Source organism: Hyla sarda, chromosome 9 (assembly GCF_029499605.1).
Source record: "Hyla sarda isolate aHylSar1 chromosome 9, aHylSar1.hap1, whole genome shotgun sequence".
In the NCBI taxonomy this organism is placed as follows: Eukaryota; Metazoa; Chordata; class Amphibia; order Anura; family Hylidae; genus Hyla; species Hyla sarda.
In genome coordinates, this window is record NC_079197.1 from 73,536,206 (window position 1) to 73,559,480 (window position 23,275).

The following is a 23,275-nucleotide window of genomic DNA, read 5'->3' on the forward strand; positions in this document are numbered from 1 at the left end:
TCACTCAGCAGAACTTGATACCCTGATGGTTTCTATGTCAGCGGACTCTGATCCTCTATATGAAAACAATAATTATTATAATACTGCCAAACACTGTATCCTTTGAATATAATACCGCCACACCGTACCCTCTGTATATAAAACCGCCACACACCGTAACCTCTGAATATATTACTACAATACACTGTACCCTCTGAATATATTACTACAACACACTGTACCCTCTGAATATAATACTATTACACACTGAACCCTCTGAATATATTACTACAACACACTGAACCCTCTGAATATACTACCACATACTGTGCTCTCTGAATCTAACCTTGCCATGCACCCTCTGAACACAATACCGTAATGTATTGTGGCCCATAAAAACCATACCACCCCAAAAAATCCTTATAATATACACTATGGCCGACATGTATAATTGTCTCTTGTTTTTTGTGTCTAAAAATTATGAAAAAAAGGCACAAGGAGGGTTTATTTGCGCCTTTTTTTGCGCTTGAGTTGCAATCCACTGATTTTGGCAATACACATGATATGGACGGGTTTTATGAACTGCGTCTTTTTGTGAAAAGACGCAGAAAAGGCTCAAAACCACTGAAAAGTCTCTAAAACTACACCAGCCCAGACTTAGCTTTTTGGTGTATGCGAAGAGAGAAATGTTACATTTTGTGCAGGTCACATTTTCCATCAAATGGTCTGCTAACTTTTTATAAATGTGGCGCTCCTACACATTACAGCACACTAACAAAGGTGTAGAAAAATACTTCACTTACACCTACAATGGTAAATGCCGGCCTATACCTCTGAAATGCAAAACACTCTGTGCCCCTCATATATAGTAATAATGCCCCATCCTGTGCCCCCACATATAATAATTATAACCCATCCTGTACCCCCTACATAATAATAATGCCCTCTGTCCTGTGCCCCTACCATATAATGCCCCTGTCATGTTCCCATCACATATAATGCCCCCTGTCCTGCCCCCTCAAGGGGCATTATATGTGAGGGGCATAGGACATTGGGCATTATATGTGGGGGCACAGGACAGCCCCCTCCTGTCATGTGCCCATATAATGTACATATAATGCCCCCTGACATATGTCCCTGACTTATAATGCCCTGTGCCCCTCACATATGATGCCGAATGTCCTGTGCCTCTCACATATAATGCCCGCTCAGGGGGCAGGATAGGGGGGCATTATATGTGAGGGGCACAGGACATGGGGCATTATATATGAGGGGCACATAACGGGGGGCATTATATGTGAGGGGCACATGACAGGGGCCATTATATGTGAGGGCACATGACAGGGGGGCATTGTATGTGAGGGCACATGACAGGGGGGAATTATATATGAGGGGCACAGGACAGGGGGTATTATAAGTGATGGGCACATGACGGGGGTATTATAAGTGATGGGCACATGACGGGGGGGCATTATATGTGCATTATATGGGCACATGACAGGGGGCCCCTGTCATGTGCCCCTCACATATAATGCCCCCTGACATGTGCCCCTCACATGTACCCCTCACGTGATTTCCGGGCGCCGGCGCGATGATGTGATGTCATCGCGCCGACGTAATGCCGTGGATGGCGTCCCCGCGGCTCTCACTGACTACAGGAATGGAGCAACCGCAGTGTGTGAGAAAGGTTAGGGATTGGTGGAGCGGGATAGCTGACAGCTCCCGCTCCACCATACTATAGTATAGTACGGGGGGGGGTCTCCAGAGGTTGCAAGTACACATAAGTGGATTTGCCTCTAACCACCACTGAACTTTTAAACTGAGAGTGTGTTGTCATTTTATCACATATACTGTGTGTTTCATTTTATATCTTTTTATATCTTTTTATTTTTTGAATGATCTTTACCTTTTAATTATAACAGGTGGGAAAGAGTGCAAGGGCCCTGCACTCTTACTCCACATTTCTACATAACTGTTTAAATTGACTAAACAATTGTTTTTATTTGATTAATAAATGTGTTGTACCCTGGACATTTAGAACATCGATTTAATTTATACATCTGGAAAAAAAGGGGGGGTACCAAATGCCTCTAGACTAATACCATAAAATGGTACATGATGATGGAATTATAGAAAAAATAAATAAATCGGACTGTGCTTCACTTTAAATGATGTACAAATTTAATATAAAAAATATTACAAATAAGACATAAAATAAATAATGCAAATCTAATACATAAATGCCTCCTACCACAGGGCCCTTGTGGGGAGGTATGATATTTGAATACAAAGCATATATTAAAAAATTTTTAAATATAGCATGTGAATTACGTTCTACCGCTATCCCAATATATTGCAAACCGACATAGTGTACTTTTGTGCGGTACACTCCGTTCTCATGTGATTTAGAACAGTTCACAAAGTGATATAGTTACCAACTCCTAAGGGTAGTTTTGGCTGGACGTCCGAGAGATGGATATGTGAGGGCTGTGTCCAGCGCTAGCGTGCGCATACGGTGACGGGCCCGGATGCCACAGGCCAAAAAGGTCACCGGTCACGGAGTAATTGCAGGCTCGATGGCAGATGTAGTGGAGGCTGTGTCCAGCGCTGGCATGCGCTTGCGGTGACGGGCCCGGTTGCCGCAGGCCGAAGAGAAGTCACCGGTCACGGAGTGGCTCCGGAGGTGGAGATATACTCGGAGATAGATGGATCTTGCTCCGGAAACAAGGAAAGGAAAGCCTCGTGGAAGATCTCTCGGCGTCTGGTGGAATGGCGGATGAATTACAGCCAGGTGTAAAATCAGCAGATGATGGAGTTGTGTTGGAGGTAAATGATGGCGGTTTGTGGATTGCGGTGGTCATGCGGTAAATATTTTTTTCTCTAGACGCGTTTCAGGGTACTTTATATATGACCCTTTCCTCAGTAGAGGAAAGGGTCCTCTCTACTGAGGAAAGGGTCATATATAAAGTACCCTGAAACGCGTCTAGAGAAAGAAATATTTACCGCATGACCACCGCAATCCACAAACCGCCATCATTTACCTCCGACACAACTCCATCATCTGCTGATTTTACACCTGGCTGTAATTCATCCGCCATTCCACCAGACGCCGAGAGATCTTCCACGAGGCTTTCCTTTCCTTGTTTCCGGAGCAAGATCCATCTATCTCCGAGTATATCTCCACCTCCGGAGCCACTCCGTGACCGGTGACTTCTCTTCGGCCTGCGGCAACCGGGCCCGTCACCGCAAGCGCATGCCAGCGCTGGACACAGCCTCCACTACATCTGCCATCGAGCCTGCAATTACTCCGTGACCGGTGACCTTTTTGGCCTGTGGCATCCGGGCCCGTCACCGTATGCGCACGCTAGCGCTGGACACAGCCCTCACATATCCATCTCTCGGACGTCCAGCCAAAACTACCCTTAGGAGTTGGTAACTATATCACTTTGTGAACTGTTCTAAATCACATGAGAACGGAGTGTACCGCACAAAAGTACACTATGTCGGTTTGCAATATATTGGGATAGCGGTAGAACGTAATTCACATGCTATATTTAAAAAATTTTTAATATATGCTTTGTATTCAAATATCATACCTCCCCACAAGGGCCCTGTGGTAGGAGGCATTTATGTATTAGATTTGCATTATTTATTTTATGTCTTATTTGTAATATTTTTTATATTAAATTTGTACATCATTTAAAGTGAAGCACAGTCCGATTTATTTATTTTTTCTATAATTCCATCATCATGTACCATTTTATGGTATTAGTCTAGAGGCATTTGGTACCCCCCCTTTTTTTCCTTATATATTATTTTGTACTAGTATTTTTTTGGTGTAAATACTTTCCATTTAGCCTCGATTAATTTATATTGTGAGCTGCACATACCCCAATTTTTTTTCGATTTAATTTATACATCTATTGCAGTAGTTATTTCAGAAACACTTGATACATTTTGCAACATAGTAGACATACACACAACAGTCACCATTCATTTGCATCTACACAATACATCTACCTCTCTATTTTTCCATACTTGATCCCCAGCCTTGCATCTATTAAGCACCACACATCCTCTGAGTCATAGTAACTATCTATATTCGCATCTATTACATTGTATCTATTTATCTATTCAACTCCCTGCATCTTCTTCCATTCCAGTTACTTCACACCCTTTATTCCCCAGTCCTTGAGATCTCATCCACTACTATCACTACTTTTTCTTTCAATTTCAAGGTGGTCTGAGGAAACCACCAGGATAGAGATCTCGAACAATACATACCAAGCAGATTGAGTACCATAAACTCAGCTTTTTAATTTACAAATCTGTTTAACTTTCTGCCAAAAAAAAAGTTTTCCATCGGAGCATCCCTTTAAGATCAATAAATTTATAGAGATTAGAATAGAAAACTAGAGCCAAAGCGACAAGGTGTAGTTACATGAACATTTTATGAATGAACCAAAGTAGTGTATTACTATAGTCTATGTGGCATTTGAAAAATAAAAAAAGAAATCTGGTTGCTATGGGCAACTTCAGCACTCTTCCTTCTTTGTTTGTTTTCTTCTAGACAATTTTATGCGAAATCACTGACAGACACTAATTGGCCCTGCATGGTCGCAACGTCACAGAAACCAGGAAGAAGCCTAGAAGGCAGGAGACTGTGAGAGTCAGCATGCCAGTGGTGGGGGATAGGAAGGTACAGTCTGTTTGTTATTTTTACAAGACCCCAGCTATAAAGAATTTTTATTTTTGCCCGGACAAACCCTTTAACAATATTCTAAATGTAACTTTGTATGAATAAAACATGAATGAACATGAATAGGACTTCTGGTTCCGACGCTACCATGAGAGGATGCAGCTAAAGGAGCTCCCGCTCCTCTCGGCCCTGACCACATCTCTCTAGCCGACACCATAGCCCCCCCGACGGCCTCAACACCTGGCCACCTGCTCCTAGTGCTTACTTGGCTGTATGGAGCGTTATTTACTCCACAGCCATTAGAAAACCCAGGCTCAATACGGAGCTTATTCGGCCTCCTCACAGCGCTCAGCATGAGCACCGTGTGGTCCTGCGGCTGCAAAGCAGAAGCACCAGCTCTCTCTCCTCTCATACCAGACAGCTGCTGGATTACTCAGTGCCTCGTCTGTGAGACTGCTTGCATCGCCCTCCACTCCTCCACCTCTGTAGGTTAGCACTGTATTCCCGGGGGCTGCCTCTTCCATGCTCCTCACTGACTCAGACGGCCTTAAGATGGCGGCGGGAGATTCCCTTAACACCCCTCCTCTCTAGTTTCCCTGCACTACCGAGGACCCACATGTCCTTTTACCATCTGCGGCATCTTCTAGCCAGCTCTTGTTAGAGAGACAGCCTGCAGAAGCCCTTTCTTCTTATCCCACTACAGCAGGCCAGCCTCTGTTTGATTTTAAAATGCTGGCGGCACAAGTAATGGCCCAGATTGTGCCTGACTTGCAGAGGACACTGGAAGCAACCCTACAAGCTGCCTTTGATAAACTTGCACAAAACACGACTACAGCTGCCTTTGATAATCTTGCACAAAACATGACTACGGTGGCGGAGGTCCAAAGTGATGTTAAAACGCTGGAAAGGGTCCATGCCGATTTGTCTGCTTGTGTATCAGATCTAGTCTGCTTGGGCTAAACTAGATGACCTAGAAAACTGCTCTCGGCGGAACAATTTGCGCATAGTGGGACTCTGGACAAATACCAACTTCTGATCTTCAGGGTCTGTGAAATGAAACTCTCTGACGCCCTTGGTCTCGACCATTATTGCCGGGGGGAACGGGCACACAGACTAGGTCCAGACCCTGGGATCCGCAATGACAGCATACGATTTTCGCAACCTGGGAAACAAAACCAACTCGGCCAAGTCATCTTCAAACTACTAGATTATAACGACTGTCAGGCCTTGCTACGGGCTTTCAGACAATGTTCCGCCCCTCTAGTGATCCGTGACTGCCAGGACTCGAACCAGTGGTGGTCTCCCATTCCACTGTGCTGCCGAGATGGTCCTGCTTATCTTACTGTTTTACATGCTGTGAGATCCCCATAGACCACAATGAGCCTATTGGTTGCAATGGCCAAAAAAAATACAGGTTCAATTAATTCAATGTTTCAATCAGAAAACTTCTCTTTGTAGCAACCTTCTTTTTATGTTTTCTTCTGAACTCCTTTCGATAACCATCCAGCATAATTCGCTGGCTTGGTGCCCAAATTCAAATTTTTTTTTTTAGCTACCCCTGTTTTTCCAAACCTATTAGCTGTTTCAGTTTGACTCCAGGACACTATAGTTTTCTTGTTCCGGATTGCAGAACGATGTTCGCTAATCCGGCGCTTCACATTTATCATTGTCTGGCCTACAAACACACGGCCATACGGGCATTTAAGCATATAGACAACATGTTTGGAATTGCAATTGAACCAACCTTTAAGGGGGATTTTAGTACCCCTCAATGAATGGTAGATGCAATCTGTTTTAATAATGCCATTGCAATTCTGACAACCCAAACATGGAAAGGTCCCTTTCTTTTTAGCCTTCAAAAATTATTGTTTGGATTTTTTCTTATTTTTCATGTCAGCAGGAACTAAAAAATTAGCTAGTGATTTTCCTTTTTTATAAATAAATCTAGGTGGTCTCCCAAAGATCTTACCGTATTTGGGGTCAGCCAGCAGTAGCCCCCAATATTTATTAACAGTTTTCTTATTTAGCTGAGCGTGACATTCATAAGTAGAAATAAAGGAAAAATTCTCTTCTCTTTTTATATTTTAGCTTTTTTTTGTCTTCTCTCTTGGGATTTTTTTGTACCTCATCCCCTACTTTCCTTAAAGTCTCTTCCTCATATCCTCTTTCCACAAATTTTTGGATTAACATTTCTTTATTTTTAACATAATCCTCCTCCTTATCACACATTCTCCTAACTGTCCTCTGAGTATTCCCTTGAACGTTTGGGGGACATGCTGGTTCTGTCTCAATAATACATTATTCCTGTCTGCCTCTTTTTTTATATAACATGGATTCTAACTTAGTCCCCTTTTTGTACACTTCTACATCTAAATCATTGACCTGCTGGTGATGCACCTCCATAGTGAATTCGATCAGTGGATGACATTCATTCAATAATATAACATATTCATTTAGCTGTTCCAAAGAACCTGACCATACTAAGAAAACGTCATCCACGTAACGAATCCATTTTTTAACATAGATGCTTATCGAAAATGAATTCACAAAGGATTCTTCATATTTTGACATAAAAATATTTGCGACACTAGGTGCGACAGGGGACCCCATCGAAGTCCCCTGTACCTGTAAATAAAAGCCCTCAACAAACCTAAAATAATTTTTAAGAAGCACCATCTCCAGCAGATCCATTATAAACCCAATCTTTGAGTTACACTGTGTAGGGTCTTTAATCAATTCTTCTCTTACTGCAATTAAACCTTCTTGGGTAGGGATGTTTGTGTAGAGGCTTTTAATGTCTAATGTACATAACAATGTTTCATTCGTAACTTCTATATTTTCTATATGATCTAGAAACTCGTTTAGACAATTCCTTTAGACAATTCCTAAATTTTTTCACAATCTTCTGTAGAAAACCATCTACATATACTGCCAAAGGGTGAAGGATGGAGTCGACCCCCAAGACTATAGGGCGTCCTGGGGGTCTCTCCGTATCCTTCTGCACCTTCGGGAGCAAATACAGAATGGGTATCCTGGGGTGGTTGTTAACTAGGGCTTTTGGGTCACAGCATCTATTATCCCATTACTTAATGCTTCTTCTAGCAATATGTAGATTTCCTTGGAAAATATATTTGTGGGATCTCCCTTAAATTTTTTATATATACATTTCCATCTCTAAGTTGTTTTTTGGCTTCTTGTAAGTATAACTCTTTGTCCCATAGTACTGTGCCCCCCCCCCCCCTTATCTGCCTTATTCCCAACCACTCTGTTATCTTTAGTTAATTCTGTTAATGCACACCTTTCTTGGAATGTAGGCTTTTTAGCAGTTTTTTTTTATTACACTTTTCCCATTGTTCACAACCGCCTTCTGAAAACTCTCAAGAAGGGGGCTAGAACTGGATGAGTCTGAATAGACTCCAGAATACCAAACAGGTCTATTGTGCGCCTAATTTATGAACTGTCGCATTTTGCGCACGGACTGTAGTTTAGATTTTATTTAAGACTGCTTCAGCATGGGCTGGCATTTCGGCATATTTTTCTGCAAAAAGTTGCAATTGATAAATTCTGGTCGACTGCATTTTTTGATCTATTATAGACTACTATGCTACAGTGAACTAAAAGTCCTCTATACCAAAAGTTGCAAAAAAGTCGCACGAGTATAGACAGCGACTTTCTGTGCGACAATTTTAGACGGGAAAAAGCTGTCTAAATCTTTTGATAAATGTCCCCCAATGTGTGTGTGGGTAATGTATATAGTGATATGTGTGACCTACAGTGTATATATGTGTGTGTAATGTATATAGTGATGTGCGTGACCTGCAATGTATGTGTACATGTGTGTACTATACCTTTGTTAGCACATTTTCCAATACAGGAACCTCAGGGACTGTACAACACAGCAGTCAGGCTCCTCCCACTCATGTGACTGATCAAATGGAAATTAAATCACCAGGTCCTCGCACACAGCCCGATGTGTGACAGTTATGATCCCTGCACTGCGCTGCCTGTAGGAGCGCTCTACTCATACAGGGTGGAGAACAAAGCCAACATTGTGGTATGGGAACCCTACAGGCCCCCCTGGTGTAGGGGTCTGGTCGCAGATGCGACCCCTATAGCTACGCCACTGGTAACATCTCTTTGCCCAGAAAGACACAAACATTTCTAAAAAGTGTCTATAACGCATAACGTATGTGTCATAAGTCATGTGTGTAAGCCAGTGTTTGCTGCAAATTATGATATAACGCAAAAAAGCATTTACTTTCTCATTATTTTCCACTTAGAAGATTGTAGAGCATGTTCAGAAAAATCCTGGTGTCTCATTCTCCATTACAAAAAAGACTATTTAGGATTTTATGTAACATGTCTCTAATGACCTCTCAGTGAAAAAAAAAAAAAAAAAAAGATTTTAACAATAGTTTGAATTGCTTTTAAATTATGTTGATGTTGCAAGAGCTAAGGCTGGGTTAACATCACCATTTTTCATCTCTATTATAGAAATGAGCAACGGAGATGAAAAAGAAGGTAACTGATCCCATTCATGTCAATGTGCTTTAATTTTAATCTCCACTGTATTTTGGCATTTTCTGTTGCATTGAATTTGCTTTCTTTTTGAGTAGAGAAAATGCGTGCATGCAGAAAATATGTGTGTGCAAGTTTTTTCCCCATAAATAACAGATGTAATAACGGATGTAGTCATTTAACACTAAAATCTATGGTGGTAACTTTGTCATACTCTGTTATTTTTATCTGTAATTTCATCTGTTATTGCTACTAGCAGGCTCAGAAAAAAAATGGTTGTAAAATACCTGACATTAACGGACATAAATGGATGTTTTAACAGTTAAAACAGTCTGTTATTTTATATGCAAGTTTTACAAAATCTTTTACCATTTTACTTCTGTTAACATCAGTTTTAAAACCATTATGTGTCAATAATGGACATGTCATAATGGATTGAAGGACCCTGATGTGAAGAATGCTATGAAGGAAAAATACAGATAAAAATTGAAATAACTCATAAAATTAGACAGAAACTTTTCCTGGCAAATAGAAAATTTTTGCTACTGCTTAGCTTAGATTTTTTTATAACATTTTTTTTTTTTTTTTTAACTTATTTTTACTTATATTATACTGATACTGTAAAAGGAATCCGTGCAGCTCAGAGTGTGAAAAGAATCACTAAGGTTAACTGTACATAAATACTTAAAGGGGTACTCCGGCGCTTAGACATCTTATCCCCTATCCAAAGGGGACCCCCGTGATCTTGCACGCTGCACCCCGTTTAAAATCAGTCCCCGTGTTCGCTCCGGGTCTGATTACTGTCGATCACGTGGCAGGAGCTTTGTGACGTCAAGGCTCCGCCCCGTGTGACGTCACGCTCCACCCCCTCAATGCAAGCCTATGGGAGGGGGCGTGACAAATGCCCAGGGGGTCACCAGACCCCCTCCCCCATGTCGGCGATCGTGGCAAATCGCAGGTGAATTCACACCCGCGATTTGCCATGATTCGGGTGATGTAGGATACACCCCCAATCACCTCCTGTATCTATGGGGAGGTGGCGATTTTGTCACTCCCCAGGATCGCTGCTATTGGCCGGCCAGCAGGGGAGGGGTTAACAGCATCTTCCCGCAGCTCTGTCGGCTGGCTGAGTACAGTCAGTGGTCAGAGCTGCAGGAAGGAGCCGTGGACCCCCCCCTCTGCCGAGATCGGAGCCCCCTCAGAAGACAAGAAGCCCCCATAGAGCAGGGACAGATTACATCACAGGGACAGGTAGGAGTAAAAAAAATAGATATAAATAAAGTTACACCAGACACACAGTAGATACTCCCCCACTCCCCCCCCCCTCAACACAAACAAACTCTACAAACTTTGTGAGAGTACCTCCGGGTACACTTGCAAGTTTAGAGTATATGAGGGACGAGATTCCCGTATTGAACCCCCAGAATGTTCCCCCACTCTGGGTGTTAGCGGGAAATCGTTTGAGTCCTGGTGCACCCATTGCTGGATAAGGGTTACCACGTGTACGTGGACAACTTTTATACCAGCATCCCTTTGTTCACATCCCTTGCCGCCAGATCCACGTCCGCTTGTGGGACCATACGGAAAAACCAGAGAGGCCTCCCTCTAAATTTGATCCAGACACCTATGCCCAAGGGTGAGTCCTGTGCCCTTACCCATGAAAACCTGTTGCTGGTCAGGTATAAGGATAAGAGGGATGTCCTTATGCTGACCACAATTCATGGTAATGGCAGCTCACCTGTCCCTGTGCGAGGTACCACAACACCAGTCCTCAAGCCCGATTGTATTCTGGACTACAATCGGTATATGGGGGGAGTTGATCTTTCTGCGGAAAACACGGGTATGGTACAAAAAAAAGTCACGGTCTACATGGTACAGGTTGCCATGTACAACTCTTTTGTACTGTCCCAGTACGCTGGCAACAAAGGGATATTCCTCCAGTTCCAAGAACTCCTAAAGGTCCTGATCTTTGGCGACCGGGAAAGAGCAGGCCGGACTTCCCAAGGAACTGAAGTTAGAGGTGCCAGGACGATCCCAGAAAAGATACAGAGTGTGTCACAGGAGGGGGATACGGAAGGACACCACCACTCAGTGTGACACTTGCTCCGATCATCCGGGCCTCTGTATTAAAAACTGCTTCAGGGAGTATCACACACTTCCATGGAGTACTACATTTTCCCTATTTTCCCTATTTCCATAATTTGACTCCAATGTACCAAGTCCAGATTACATAAAACCACTAAATTGCCCAAAAACTCTTTTATATATACATATATATATGTATATATATATATATATATATATATATATATATATATATATATATATATAACCTGATAAGACTTCTGGGGGTATTTTTTCCAAAAATGGGTCATGGGTCACTGAGTCACTATCATCGTGGACTTTTTTTGTTGCCTCAAATGCGCAGCACTCTCTCTCCACCTGAGCGGTGTGAGCATTTGAGGCAACAGGTTAGGGATGGCCACACACATTACATTCCCAGAATGATGATTCAGAGCATAGGGTTTGGGGTGGGCATATTTTTTTTTAGTTTTGGCTATGCTCTGGGTCATCATTCTGGGAACATAACCTGTTTTATAATTTTATGTCCCACTGTACCCCATTTTAGTTATTTAGTGTACCCCAGTTATTTATCCCATGTAATGCTCCTTGAGGGGGGGTCCCGCTGTTCTGGCTCCATAGGCAGCAATGCAAAGCTCAAGGCCCTGACTGCGCTCCTGCACCTCTGAGACCGGTGTGCACGCTGTTTACGCCCAGATATGAGGTATGTCCTTACTCCAAAGAAATATATTTACAAATTTACAATGACATTGTCTCATAATACCACTTGTGAAAATAAAAAATTTGGGGTAACCCCAGCATTTTAGCGTAAAAAAATTAAATGTTTCCTTTTCACATCCCACTTAATGAACATTTACTGTATCAAACACCTGTGGGGTGTTAAGGCTCACTGTACCCCTTGTTATGTTCCTTGAGCTGTATAGTTTCCAAAACAGGTGTTTTTTTTGCTGTCCTGGCACCATAGGGGCTTCCTAAATGTGATATGCCCCCCCCCATTTTTGCAAATGTGACTCCTTCTCTTCAGAGCATTGTAGTGCGCCCGCAGTGCACTTGACGTCCACACATGGGGTATTTTCATACTCGGAAGAGATGGTGTTACAAATTTTGGGGGCATTTTCTCCTATTACCACTTGTAAAAATTGAAAATTTGGGGGAAAACCAGCATTTTAGTGAAAAAAAAAATTATTTTCACAACCAACTTTAACAAAAAGTCGTCAAACACCTGTGGGGTGTTAAGGCTCACTGTACCCCTTGTTACATTCTTTGAGGGGTGTAGTTTCCAAAATAGTATGCCATGTGAGTTTTCTTTCTTTTTTTTTTGCTGTCCTGGCACCATAGTGGCTTCCTAAATGGGACATGCCCCCCAAAAACCATTTCAGCAAAATTTGCCAAATGTGACTCCTTCTCTTCTGAGCATTGTAGTGCACCAGCAGAGCACTTGACGTCCACACATGAAGTATTTCCATACTCATAAGAGACTTTAACAAAAACGTAAACAAAAAGTTGTGAAACACCTGTGGGGTGTTAAGGCTCACTGGACCCCTTGAGGGGTGTAGTTTCCAAAATAGTATGCCATGTGGTTTTTTTTTTTTTTTGCTGTTCTGGCACCATAGGGGCTTCCTAAATGCGACATGCCCCCCCCCCCCCCAAACCATTTCAGAAAAACTCACTCTCCAAAATCCCACTGTCGCTCCTTCCCTTCTGAGCCCTCTAGTGCACCCGCCAAGCACTTGACATACACATATGAGGTATTTCCTTACTAAAACGGGTTACACATTTTAGGAAGATTTCTCTCCTTTTACAGAACTGGTCCCTGAAAAATTTCGATTTTGAAAATTTTGTGAAAAATTGGACAATTGCTGCTATACTTTGAAGCTTTCTGATGTCTTCCAAAAGTAAAAATATGTCAACTTTATGATGCAAACATAAAGTAGACATATTGTATATGTGAATCAAAATATAATTTATTTGGAATATTCATTTTCCTTATAAGCAGAGAGCTTCAAAGATTAAAAAAATGCATAAAATTCATAAAATTTTGGAATTTTTCACCAAGAAATTATAGTATCGACAAAATTTTACCACTAACATAAAGTAGAATATGTCACGAGAAAACATATTGGTTAATATCCAACAATGGGTTAATATCCACCCAACCATATATAGGCTCAGTGATCCAAAAAATGCAATAGTGATGAAGGTCCCTGTAGGTTCCTATAAGTAAATAAATAGTCTCTCCCAGTGGTGATCAGTGATCAGAATGTATTGTATGGTTACAGTTCTTGGTACAATCTGTGATGATGAGGAAGATGACTGTTCCTGTAATGTAATGTTCAGCAAGCAATAGGTTGCAGTCTCTTCTAGAATCAATTCATGTGGGTGTAATCATTTCCTGTTGGTAAAAGGATAATGCTGTGGCACTACTTACTCTACCAATGGTCCCGATATCCTTGATCTGATGTTCCGAGTCATTCAGGTCCAGCAATACTCGCAGTCACTGCTGGCTGGCAGGCTGTCCGAGTATGTGCTGTGTGTGGGGAAATCCAGAGCCACAGATGTTTGGTGGCACATTGCTCAGTTTCTCTCCTGCTGCTTCTGTGTGATGGTGCAAGAGTATGTGCTCCAGGGGTAAAAAGATTTGAGTTCAGGGTAGTGTTGATAGTAAAGTAAAAAATTTGAATCAATAACTAGATATATGTTTCAGGAGTTCCATAACCCCTTTCTTTATTAGCAACAAAAGGTTAATATCTTTAGGGTGAGGATTCTCATCAACTCTTATTTTTTAATACATAAATAAATTCTTTACCTTAGATTTACTTTGAGTGTTATTGTCAAGACCAACTGGGGGAGACAGGGATAGTGAGCCCTAAACTGACCCTAAAACCACTTTCCCTGCCTACTTGCCCATCCATCCTAAATGATGGATCGACAACTGGGCGCCAGTCCCTTCCTGCGCTAAAGCGCAGTGGAGTAAAAACACAAATACATAGTCGGTCACAGGCCAGAAACGGAAAACTACTAGACCAGATATACCAGACAGAATATAAATACTAACAGGACACTGTTCACAAACAGGCACAAGTACAAAGGACAAAGATCAGATCAACCTAACAGGATATAAATACAGGACACTGTTCACACGAGTAGCCATTAATAATAAAGCCAATTAGGCTACTGGCCAGCAGACACACTCCACTGTGTGGACAAGATGCTGATCCAGTAGGAAACAGAAATATAACACATGAAACACTAGACTAGAACCGGATGAGTCTGAATAGACTCCAGAATACCAAACAGGAATATAACATACAGAGCACAGGTAACAAGCAAGACTCAGACATAGTGTGAACAGATACATAACAGAAAGGATATACAAATCCTAAAATCAACCAACCAAACAAAGATTAAAATCTACGATAAGCATGCTACATAACCATGGCTAAAACCAGAACATACAAAGTGCATGCTAATGAAAAAATAGTAGATTAAAAGCTCAAACAAAGACTGTTTCACCAAGAGCTCCATAGCAGCATGTCAAGCATGAAAGGATGTCAATCACCAGCTCAGAAGCTAGAGTGAGCTGGCCATATCTAGACACACCCAAAGAGATATTGGATGAAAAGCCAAAGGCTTTAACTATTCCCTGGCCGGGGAACATAAAACTATTTAGACCACCAAAATCATACGGCAGTCTGAACATAACCAAAGACAGGCATTTCAGTTTATACATTCTCCTGACACTGCACTATACTGAAGTAGTCATGATCATGTGATCTTCTTGATAAAATAGTACATCTAGGTGACCTAAAGTAGTTTTTCCCCAAAGACACTCATTGCCTATACCCATGATAGGTGATAAGCATCTGATCAGTGAGGGTCAGACTGCTGGGACCTGTTTCCCCCTGTATAAATGGAGCAGCATCAGGAATATAGTAGAATAAGTCACACGCACAGTATGTCTGTCCACCTCTCCATTTACAGTAATGGGCGTAAATGTTGGCACCCCTGACATTTTTCAAGAAAATGAAGTATTTCTCACAGAAAAGGATTGCAGTAACAAATGTTTTTTCCCTTTGTGTGTATTGGAACTAAACCAAAAAAGGGAGGAAAAAAACAAATTGGACACAATGTCACACCAAACTCCTAAAATGGGCTGGACAAAATTATTGGCACCCTTTCAAAATTGTGGATAAATAGTTTCAAGCATGTGATGCTCCTTTAAACTCACCGGGGGCAAGTAACAGGTGTGGGCAGTATAAAAATCACACCTGAAAGCAGATAAAAAGGAGAGACATTCACTTAGTCTTTGTATTATGTGTCTGTGTGCCACACTAAGCATGGACAACAGAAAGAGGAGAAGAGAACTGTATGAGGACTTGAGAACTAAAATTGTAGAAAAATATCAACAATCTCAAGGTTACCAGTCCATCTCCAGAGATCTAGATTTGCCTTTGTCCACAGTGCGCAACATTATCAAGGAGTTTGCAACCCATGGCACTGTAGCTAATCTTCCTGGGCGTGGACGGAAGAGAAAAATTGATGAAAGGTGTCAACGCAGGATAGTCTGGATACTGGATAAGCAGCCACAAACAAGTTCCAAAGATATTCAAGCTGTTCTGCAGGCTCAGGGAGCATCGGTGTCAGTGCAAACTGTCCATCGACATTTACATGAAATGAAACGCTATGGCAGGAGACCCAGGAGGACCCCACTGCTAACATAGAGACATGAAAAAGCAAGACTACATTCTGCCAAAATGAACTTGAGTAAGCCAAAATCCTTTTGGGAAAACATATTGTGGACAGATGAGACCAAGATAGAGCTTTTTGGTAAAGCACATCATTCTACTGTTTACTGAAAACGGAATGAGGCCTACAAAGAAAAGAACACAGTACCTACAGTAAAATATGGTGGAGGTTCAATCATGTTTTGGGGTTGTTTTGCTGCCTCTGGCACTGAGTGCCTTGAATGTGTCCAAGGCATCATGAAATCTGAGGATTACTAACAGATTTTGGGTCGCACTGTACAGCTCAGTGTCAGAAAGCTGGGTTTGAGTCTGAGGTCTTGGGTCTTCTAGCAGGACAATGACCCCAAACATACTTCAAAAAGCACCCAGAAATGGATGGCAACAAAGCGCTGGAGAGTTCTGAAGTGGTCAGCAATGAGTCCAGATCGAAATCCCATTGAACACCTGTGGAGAGATCTTAAAATTGCTGTTGGGAAAAGGTACCCTTCCAATAATAGAGACCTGGAGCAGTTTGCAAAGGAAGAGTGGTCCAACATTCCGTCTGAGAGGTGTAAGAAGCTTATTGATGGTTATAGGAAGCGACTGATTTCAGTAAATTTTTCCAAAGGGTGTGCAACCAAATATTACGTTAAGAGTGCCACTAATTTTGTCCAGCCCATATGTGGCGTTTGGTGTGACATTATGTCCAATTAGCCTTTTTTCCTCCCTTTTTTGGTTTAGTTCCAATTCACACAAAGGGAATAAACGTGTGTAGCAAAACATGTGCTACATGTGCTTTTCTGTGAGAAATACTTAATTTTCTTGAAAATTTTCAGGGGTGCCATCATTTACGTCCATGACTGTATGCTGTGGGACATGGGACCCCTGTTATTGTGATATGTGGGGGAGCCAGTGGTTAAATCCACCCATATTAGACACAGATGAGTGTGAGGGTGGGAAAACTCCTTTAATTTCCTAAGACCATTGATAAACTCTTACTGCACATCAGGGTAGTGGGAATAATAGATGTCTATTATTAAAGGAGAACTACACCACCGGAGTACTCTTTTAATTTAATGTACAATATAGCTTGAGTAAAGAAGAAACTAAAATGAGAAAAAACAATATGTAAATGTGAACCAAATTGATCTTATTTTTTTATTTAATTTAATTTTTTACACATTTTTGTATGTCTATCTTTTCCATTCCTTCCAGAAGAATGTAAAGCACAGCCTGAAATCTCAGTTTAGTCATTAAAAAAGCTGGTATCTTATGTTATTCTCCCTGTTTTGCATTATTGTAATACACCTGGTTCGTTGTTAATTGTTGTCTTCTTGATGTTGCAAGAGGAAAAATTCATAAAAAATCACTCACCGGTTTACAAGGTAGGAAGTAACAATGTAAGCGACAATTACAATACCTTGTAAACTGAGTCATTATTGTTAGGGGCATTCCCTAGTAAATCAGACTTTAGAGACCATTTTCCTTCATCCTTAAAATTAGTCTTATAGTAACAATTTGTTAATGTGGGATTTATTATTTCATCATTTATGAATTCTGTATTTCATTTTCTTGGTAAGCTGTACACTGTGTTTATAGTCAGAAAGGAGCAAAATACTAAAGCCTTTGAATTATAAGCTCAATTTGAGAGAAAATATGAATACAGAGAATTAGCTTTTTTTTTCTATATATATATATATATATATATATATATATATATATATATATATATATATATATATATATCTGTCATTAAAAACAACTTATGACATGTCGATCAGACCCTGACCTAATTGGTCAGGAGATACCGGTATCTCTGCACCCAGGCATAGAAGATTTTAAATCCCTTTTAGAAGATATATTGATTCTGTAGAGGAAGTCACCTGAGTAACCTGGAACCTGTCAGGCGGAAAGCTCTTGAACTCTATCTTCAATCCAGATTGGATTATCTGGGAAACCCAGGGGCTTAACCCTTTAAGGACTCAGCGTTTTTCCGTTTTTGCATTTTCATTTTTTCCTCATCACCTTCTAAAAGTCATAATGCTTTCAATTTTGCACATAAAATTCCATATGATGGCTTATTTTTTGCGCCACCAATTCTACTTTGCAGTGACAGTCATTTTATCCAAAAATCCACGGCGAAATGAAAAAAAAATTAATTGTGCGACAAAATTGAAGAAAAAATTTCATTTTGTAACTTTTGGGGGCTTCCGTTTCTACGCAGTGCATTTTTAGGTAAAAATAACACCTTATCTTTATTCTGTAGGTCCATACAGTTAAAATGATACCCTACTTATTGCAATGAAGAAAGGAAAAAGCAGAGGCACTCACTCAGGTAATCTTGCCAGATGAAATCTTTATTCGATATCCATAAAAAGGATATCGAATAAAGGAATGCAGGAAACAGTCTGTCGCTGCAAGGCTGCTCCTCTGCGTCTACCCGCTGTACCTTTTTATGGATATCGAATAAAGATTTTGTCTGGCAAGATTACCTGTGTGAGTGCATCTGCTTTTTCCTTTCTTCATTTGCAAGTTGCATACTGCTCGGCTTGGAGTGCACCCTCAGCATAGCCCCGCAGGTTTATTGTCGCTGGCAGAGACTTTTTCCGGAACGGGATATAGGTGGATTGCAGTGCCGGATCCACTTTTTGTCTTATTTTGATACCCTCTTTATATAGGTTGGGTATTGTCGTACTTCGGAAAAAATCATAACTACATGCAGGAAATGTATATGTTAAAAATTCTCATCTTTTAACCCCTATAACTTTTTTATTTTTCCGCGTACGGGCCGGTATGAGGACTCATTTTTTGCGCTGTGTTCTGAAGTTTTTATCGGTATCATTTTTGTATTGATCGGACTTTTTGATCGCTTTTTATTCATTTTTTCATTATATGAAAAGTGACCAAAAATACCCTATTTTGGACTTTGGATTTTTTTTGCGCGTACGCCATTGACCGTGCGATTTAACGATATATTTTTATAGTTCGGGCATTTCAGTTTTTTTTATGATAAAAGGGGGGTGATTCAAACTTTTATTAGGGAAGGGGTTAAATGATCTTTATTCTTGAGCTTGACTGCTCATGCCTAACCGGCAATGATTTACTTTCACTTTATACGCGGCATTCAACTTTGAACACCACGTCTAAAGAGTTAATAGCGCACGGCACCGCGATTAGTGCCGCTTGCTATTAGCCACGGGTCCCGCGTTATAGCGGACTCGGGGCGTACCGATATGCCCTTGGTCCTTAACAGGTTAAAAAATGATGAGGAAGAAATTCTAAACGGGATCAGGAAAAAGAAAATATATTAAACAAATTCTTCTCCACGGTATTTACCGAGGAAAATGAAATGCCAGATTAAATACAGTGAGATAAGGTAAACTCCCCAGTACAGGTCACCTGTCTAACACAGGAAGAAATACAGTGCCGCCTACAAAAAATCTAAATAGACAAATCGCCAGGTCCAGATGGCATTCTGGCACCCGTGTTATAAAGGAATTAAGTAATTTAGTAGACAGACCCCTATTCTTAATATTCAGGGACTCTATAGTAACAGGGACTGTTCTCCAGGACTGGCGCATGGCAAATGTGGTGCCAATATTTAAAAAGGGGTCAATATGTAAATTGTTTGAGGGTTTTCTAAGGGATGCTATTTTAGAGTATCTTGATTAAAAATAAATGACCTGATCAGCTTTTATGAGTAGGTGAGCTCCAGACTGGATCAGGGGAAATCAAACTCTGGTCTTTTTTCAACCCTATGTACTATATTACTATGTTACTAAAGTTTTGTGGTGTAATATAAGCGATAAATGACATTTGTAGTTCTCCTGATCTAATAAATTTCTGTATTTATATCCAGAACCAATAAAAGTCCCATGCTTTGATCTAACAAACACGAAGGCAAGGAAACCCATTTTTTTTGCTGATCCCTGCAAAGCCATAGCTTTGCACGGATCAGTGAGATAGGGGCTCGATTGCTCAAGCTTGGAGACCTCCCCTTGCATCCTAGCTGATCGGAACATCGCAATTTTATCACGATGTCCCGATCAGCCCGACTGAGCTGCCGGGAAGCATTTACTTTCACTTTCAGATGCGGCGGTCAACTTTGATCGCCGCGTCTGAAGAGTTAATAGCGCGCGGCACAACGATCGATGCCGCACGCTGTTAGCCCAGGGCCCCGGCTATGAATAGCAGCCAGGACCGACCCGGTGTGATGCGGGGTCACGGCGTGACCCCGTTTTAAACACCGGGACGGGGCTCAGGGAGTACAGGTACGCCCTGAGTCCTTAAGAGTTTAAATGGGTACTTCCCTGGAAAACTTTTTTTTTTTAAATCAACTGGTGCCAGAAAGTTAAACAGATTTGTAAACCACTTTTATTAAAAAATCTTAATCCTTCCAATACTTTTTAGGGGCTGTATACTGAAGAGAAATCAAAAAAAGAACTGCATTTCCTCTGATGTCATGACCACAGTGCTCTCTGCTGACCTCTGCTGTCCATTTTAGGAACTGTCCAGAGCAGAATATGTTTGCTATGGGGATTTTCTCCTGCTCTGGACAGTTCCTAAAATGGACAGCAGAGGTCAGCAGGGAGCACTGTGGTCATGACATCAGAGGAAATGCATTTCTTTTTTGGATTTCTCTTTAGTATACAGCCCCTAAAAAGTACTGGAAGGATTAAGATTTTTAATAAAAGTGATTTACAAATCTGTTTAACTTTCTGCCACCAGTTGATTAAATAAAAAAGTTTTCCATGGGAGTACCCCTTTAACCTCTTAAGGACTCAGGGTGTACCTGTACGCCCTGAGCCCGGTCTCAGTGTGAAAAACGCTGCTACCCCGCATCACACCGGGTCAGGCCCGGCTGCTAACGATAGCCGGGACCCTACGCTAACAGCGTGCGATCAAAGTTGATTGCCGCGTCTGAAAACGAAAGTAAATGCTTCCCAGCAGCTCAATCGGGCTTATTGGGACATGGCGATAAAATCGCGATGTTCCAATCAGCTGGGACGCAGGTGGAGGTCTCCTTACCTCTCTCAGTGGCGTCCGCTCGGAGTTTGATTGCTCCAAGCCTTAGCTACAGGCCTGAGCAATCGAGACCCTATTTCGCTGATCCGTGCAAAGCTATTGCTTTGCAGGGATCAGCATAAGAGATCAGTGTGTGCAGTGCTATAGCCCCCTATGGGAGCTATAGCACTGCAAAAAAGAAGTGAAAAAAAAAAAGTTAACAAAGGTCATTTCACCCCTTCCCTAATAAAAGTTTTAATCACCCCCCTTTTCCCATAAAAAAAATCTGTGTAAATAAAAATTAACATATGTGGTATCGCCGCGTGCATAAATGTCCGAACTATAAAATTATATCATTAATTAAACCACATGGTCAATGGCGTATGCGCTAAAAAATTCCAAAGTCCAAAATAGCGTATTTTTGGTCACTTTTTATATCATAAAAAATGAATAAAAAGCGATCAAAAAGTCCGATCAACACAAAAATGGTACCGATAAAAACTTCAGAACACGGTGCAAGAAATGAGCCCTCATACCGGCACATACGCGGAAAAACAAAAAAGTTACAGGGGTCAGAAGATGACAATTTTAAACGTATACATTTTCCTGCATGTAGTTATGATTTTTTTCAGAAGTGTGACAAAATCAAACCTATATAAGTAGGGTATCATTTTAACCTTATGGACCTACAGAATAATGATAAGGTGTAAATTTGAGCAAAAAATGCACTGTGTAGAAACGGAAGCCCCCAAAATTTACAAAATGAAATTTTTTCTTCAATTTTGTCGCACAATGATTTTTTTTCCGTTTTGCCGTGGATTTTTTGGTAAAATGACTAATGTCACTGCAAAGTAGAATTGGTGGCGCAAAAAATAAGCCATCATATGGATTTTTAGGTGCAAAATTTAAAGCGTTATGATTTTTAAAAGGTGATGATGAAAAAATGAAAATGCAAAAATGGTCCTTAAAGGGGTACTCCGCCCCTGACATCTTATCCCCTATCCAAAGGATAGGGGATAAGATGTTAGATCGCCGCGGTCCCGCTGCTGGGGATCCTGGGGATCGCCACTGCGGCACCCCGCCATCATTACTGCACAGAGCGAGTTCGCTCTGTGCGTAATGACGGGCGATACAGGGTCGGAGCAGCGTGACGTCATGGCTCCGCCCCTCATGACATCACGGCCCGTCTCCTTAATGCAAGTCTATGGCAGGGGGCGTGACGACCGCCACGCCCCCTTCCCATAGACATGTATTGACGGGGGCGGGCCATGACATCACGAGGGGCGGAGCCGTGACGTAACGATGCTCCGGCCCCTGTATTGCCCGTCATTACATGCAGAGCGATCTCACTCTGCACAGTAATGATAGCGGGGTGCTGCAGGAGCGATCCCCGGGGTCCCCAGCAGCGGGACCCCGGCAATCTGACATCTTATCCCCTATCCTTTGGATAGGGGATAAAATGTCTAGTGGCGGAATACCCCTTTAAAGGGTTAATGTTATTCAAGAGTCTTCTCCACCAAGCCCCATCATTGTTTGGAGGAAGAATGGAAGGGGGTGTAATTAGGGTTGAGAAGAACATTTCTTCCCTTTCCTCCCATATGCATTTTCAATTTGAAAACCGTATGGAACCATATTGAAAACCGTATGCATTGACTCGCCATTGAAAGCCGTTGGCCAAAAGATGCATCAGGTTGTGTCAGTTTTGCATCTTGTACGGTTTTGTCAATTTTTTTCCCGTGCCAAAAATCGTAGCCTACCACGGTTTTTGATCCAGGTGAAAAACTGTATTGAAACGTATACGTTTTTTTTAACATGGGAGTCAATGGGAAAAGTACAGAACCGTATATGCGTACGGTTCCATCCGGTTTTCACCATACAGTTTTTTACTTTACACAGGTTATGTCTTGAATTTTCAATCAAACAAGTGAAACTTTATACATAATGGAAAGAAAAGTTAAAAAAAACTTTTTTTTCTTAAAAAACTGCTGTAACCGGACATCATTTTTCAAACCATATACAGTTTTTAATTGTATACAGATTAAAATTTGTACACACATTTTGATACAGTTTAGTCAGGTTTTAAGGAATCCGTTTTTTATCAAACATCTGATACGGGAACTGTATTGCAAAAACGTGGTGTGAACCCAGCCTTAGAGTAGCTCCAGCGATCCTGTTTACTTTTATCCTTAAAATCTCTGGAAGGTAACTTGTTTGTCCAAAATGCCTGTTTTTTGTACAATATATATATATATATATATATATATATATA

The 23,275-nt window shown here is 41.3% G+C and overlaps 1 protein-coding gene across 1 annotated transcript in view; it reads left to right on the forward strand.

Moving 5' to 3' along the window:
* Positions 1 to 5,425: 5,425 nt before the first annotated feature.
* Positions 5,426 to 23,275, forward strand: part of LOC130291896 (cis-aconitate decarboxylase-like) — a 34,524-nt gene continuing 16,674 nt past the window's right edge. The window contains exon 1 of the mRNA XM_056541329.1: positions 5,426 to 5,564. Coding sequence (XP_056397304.1) covers positions 5,426 to 5,564 — 139 coding nt within the window. The remainder of the gene's footprint in view (positions 5,565 to 23,275) is intronic.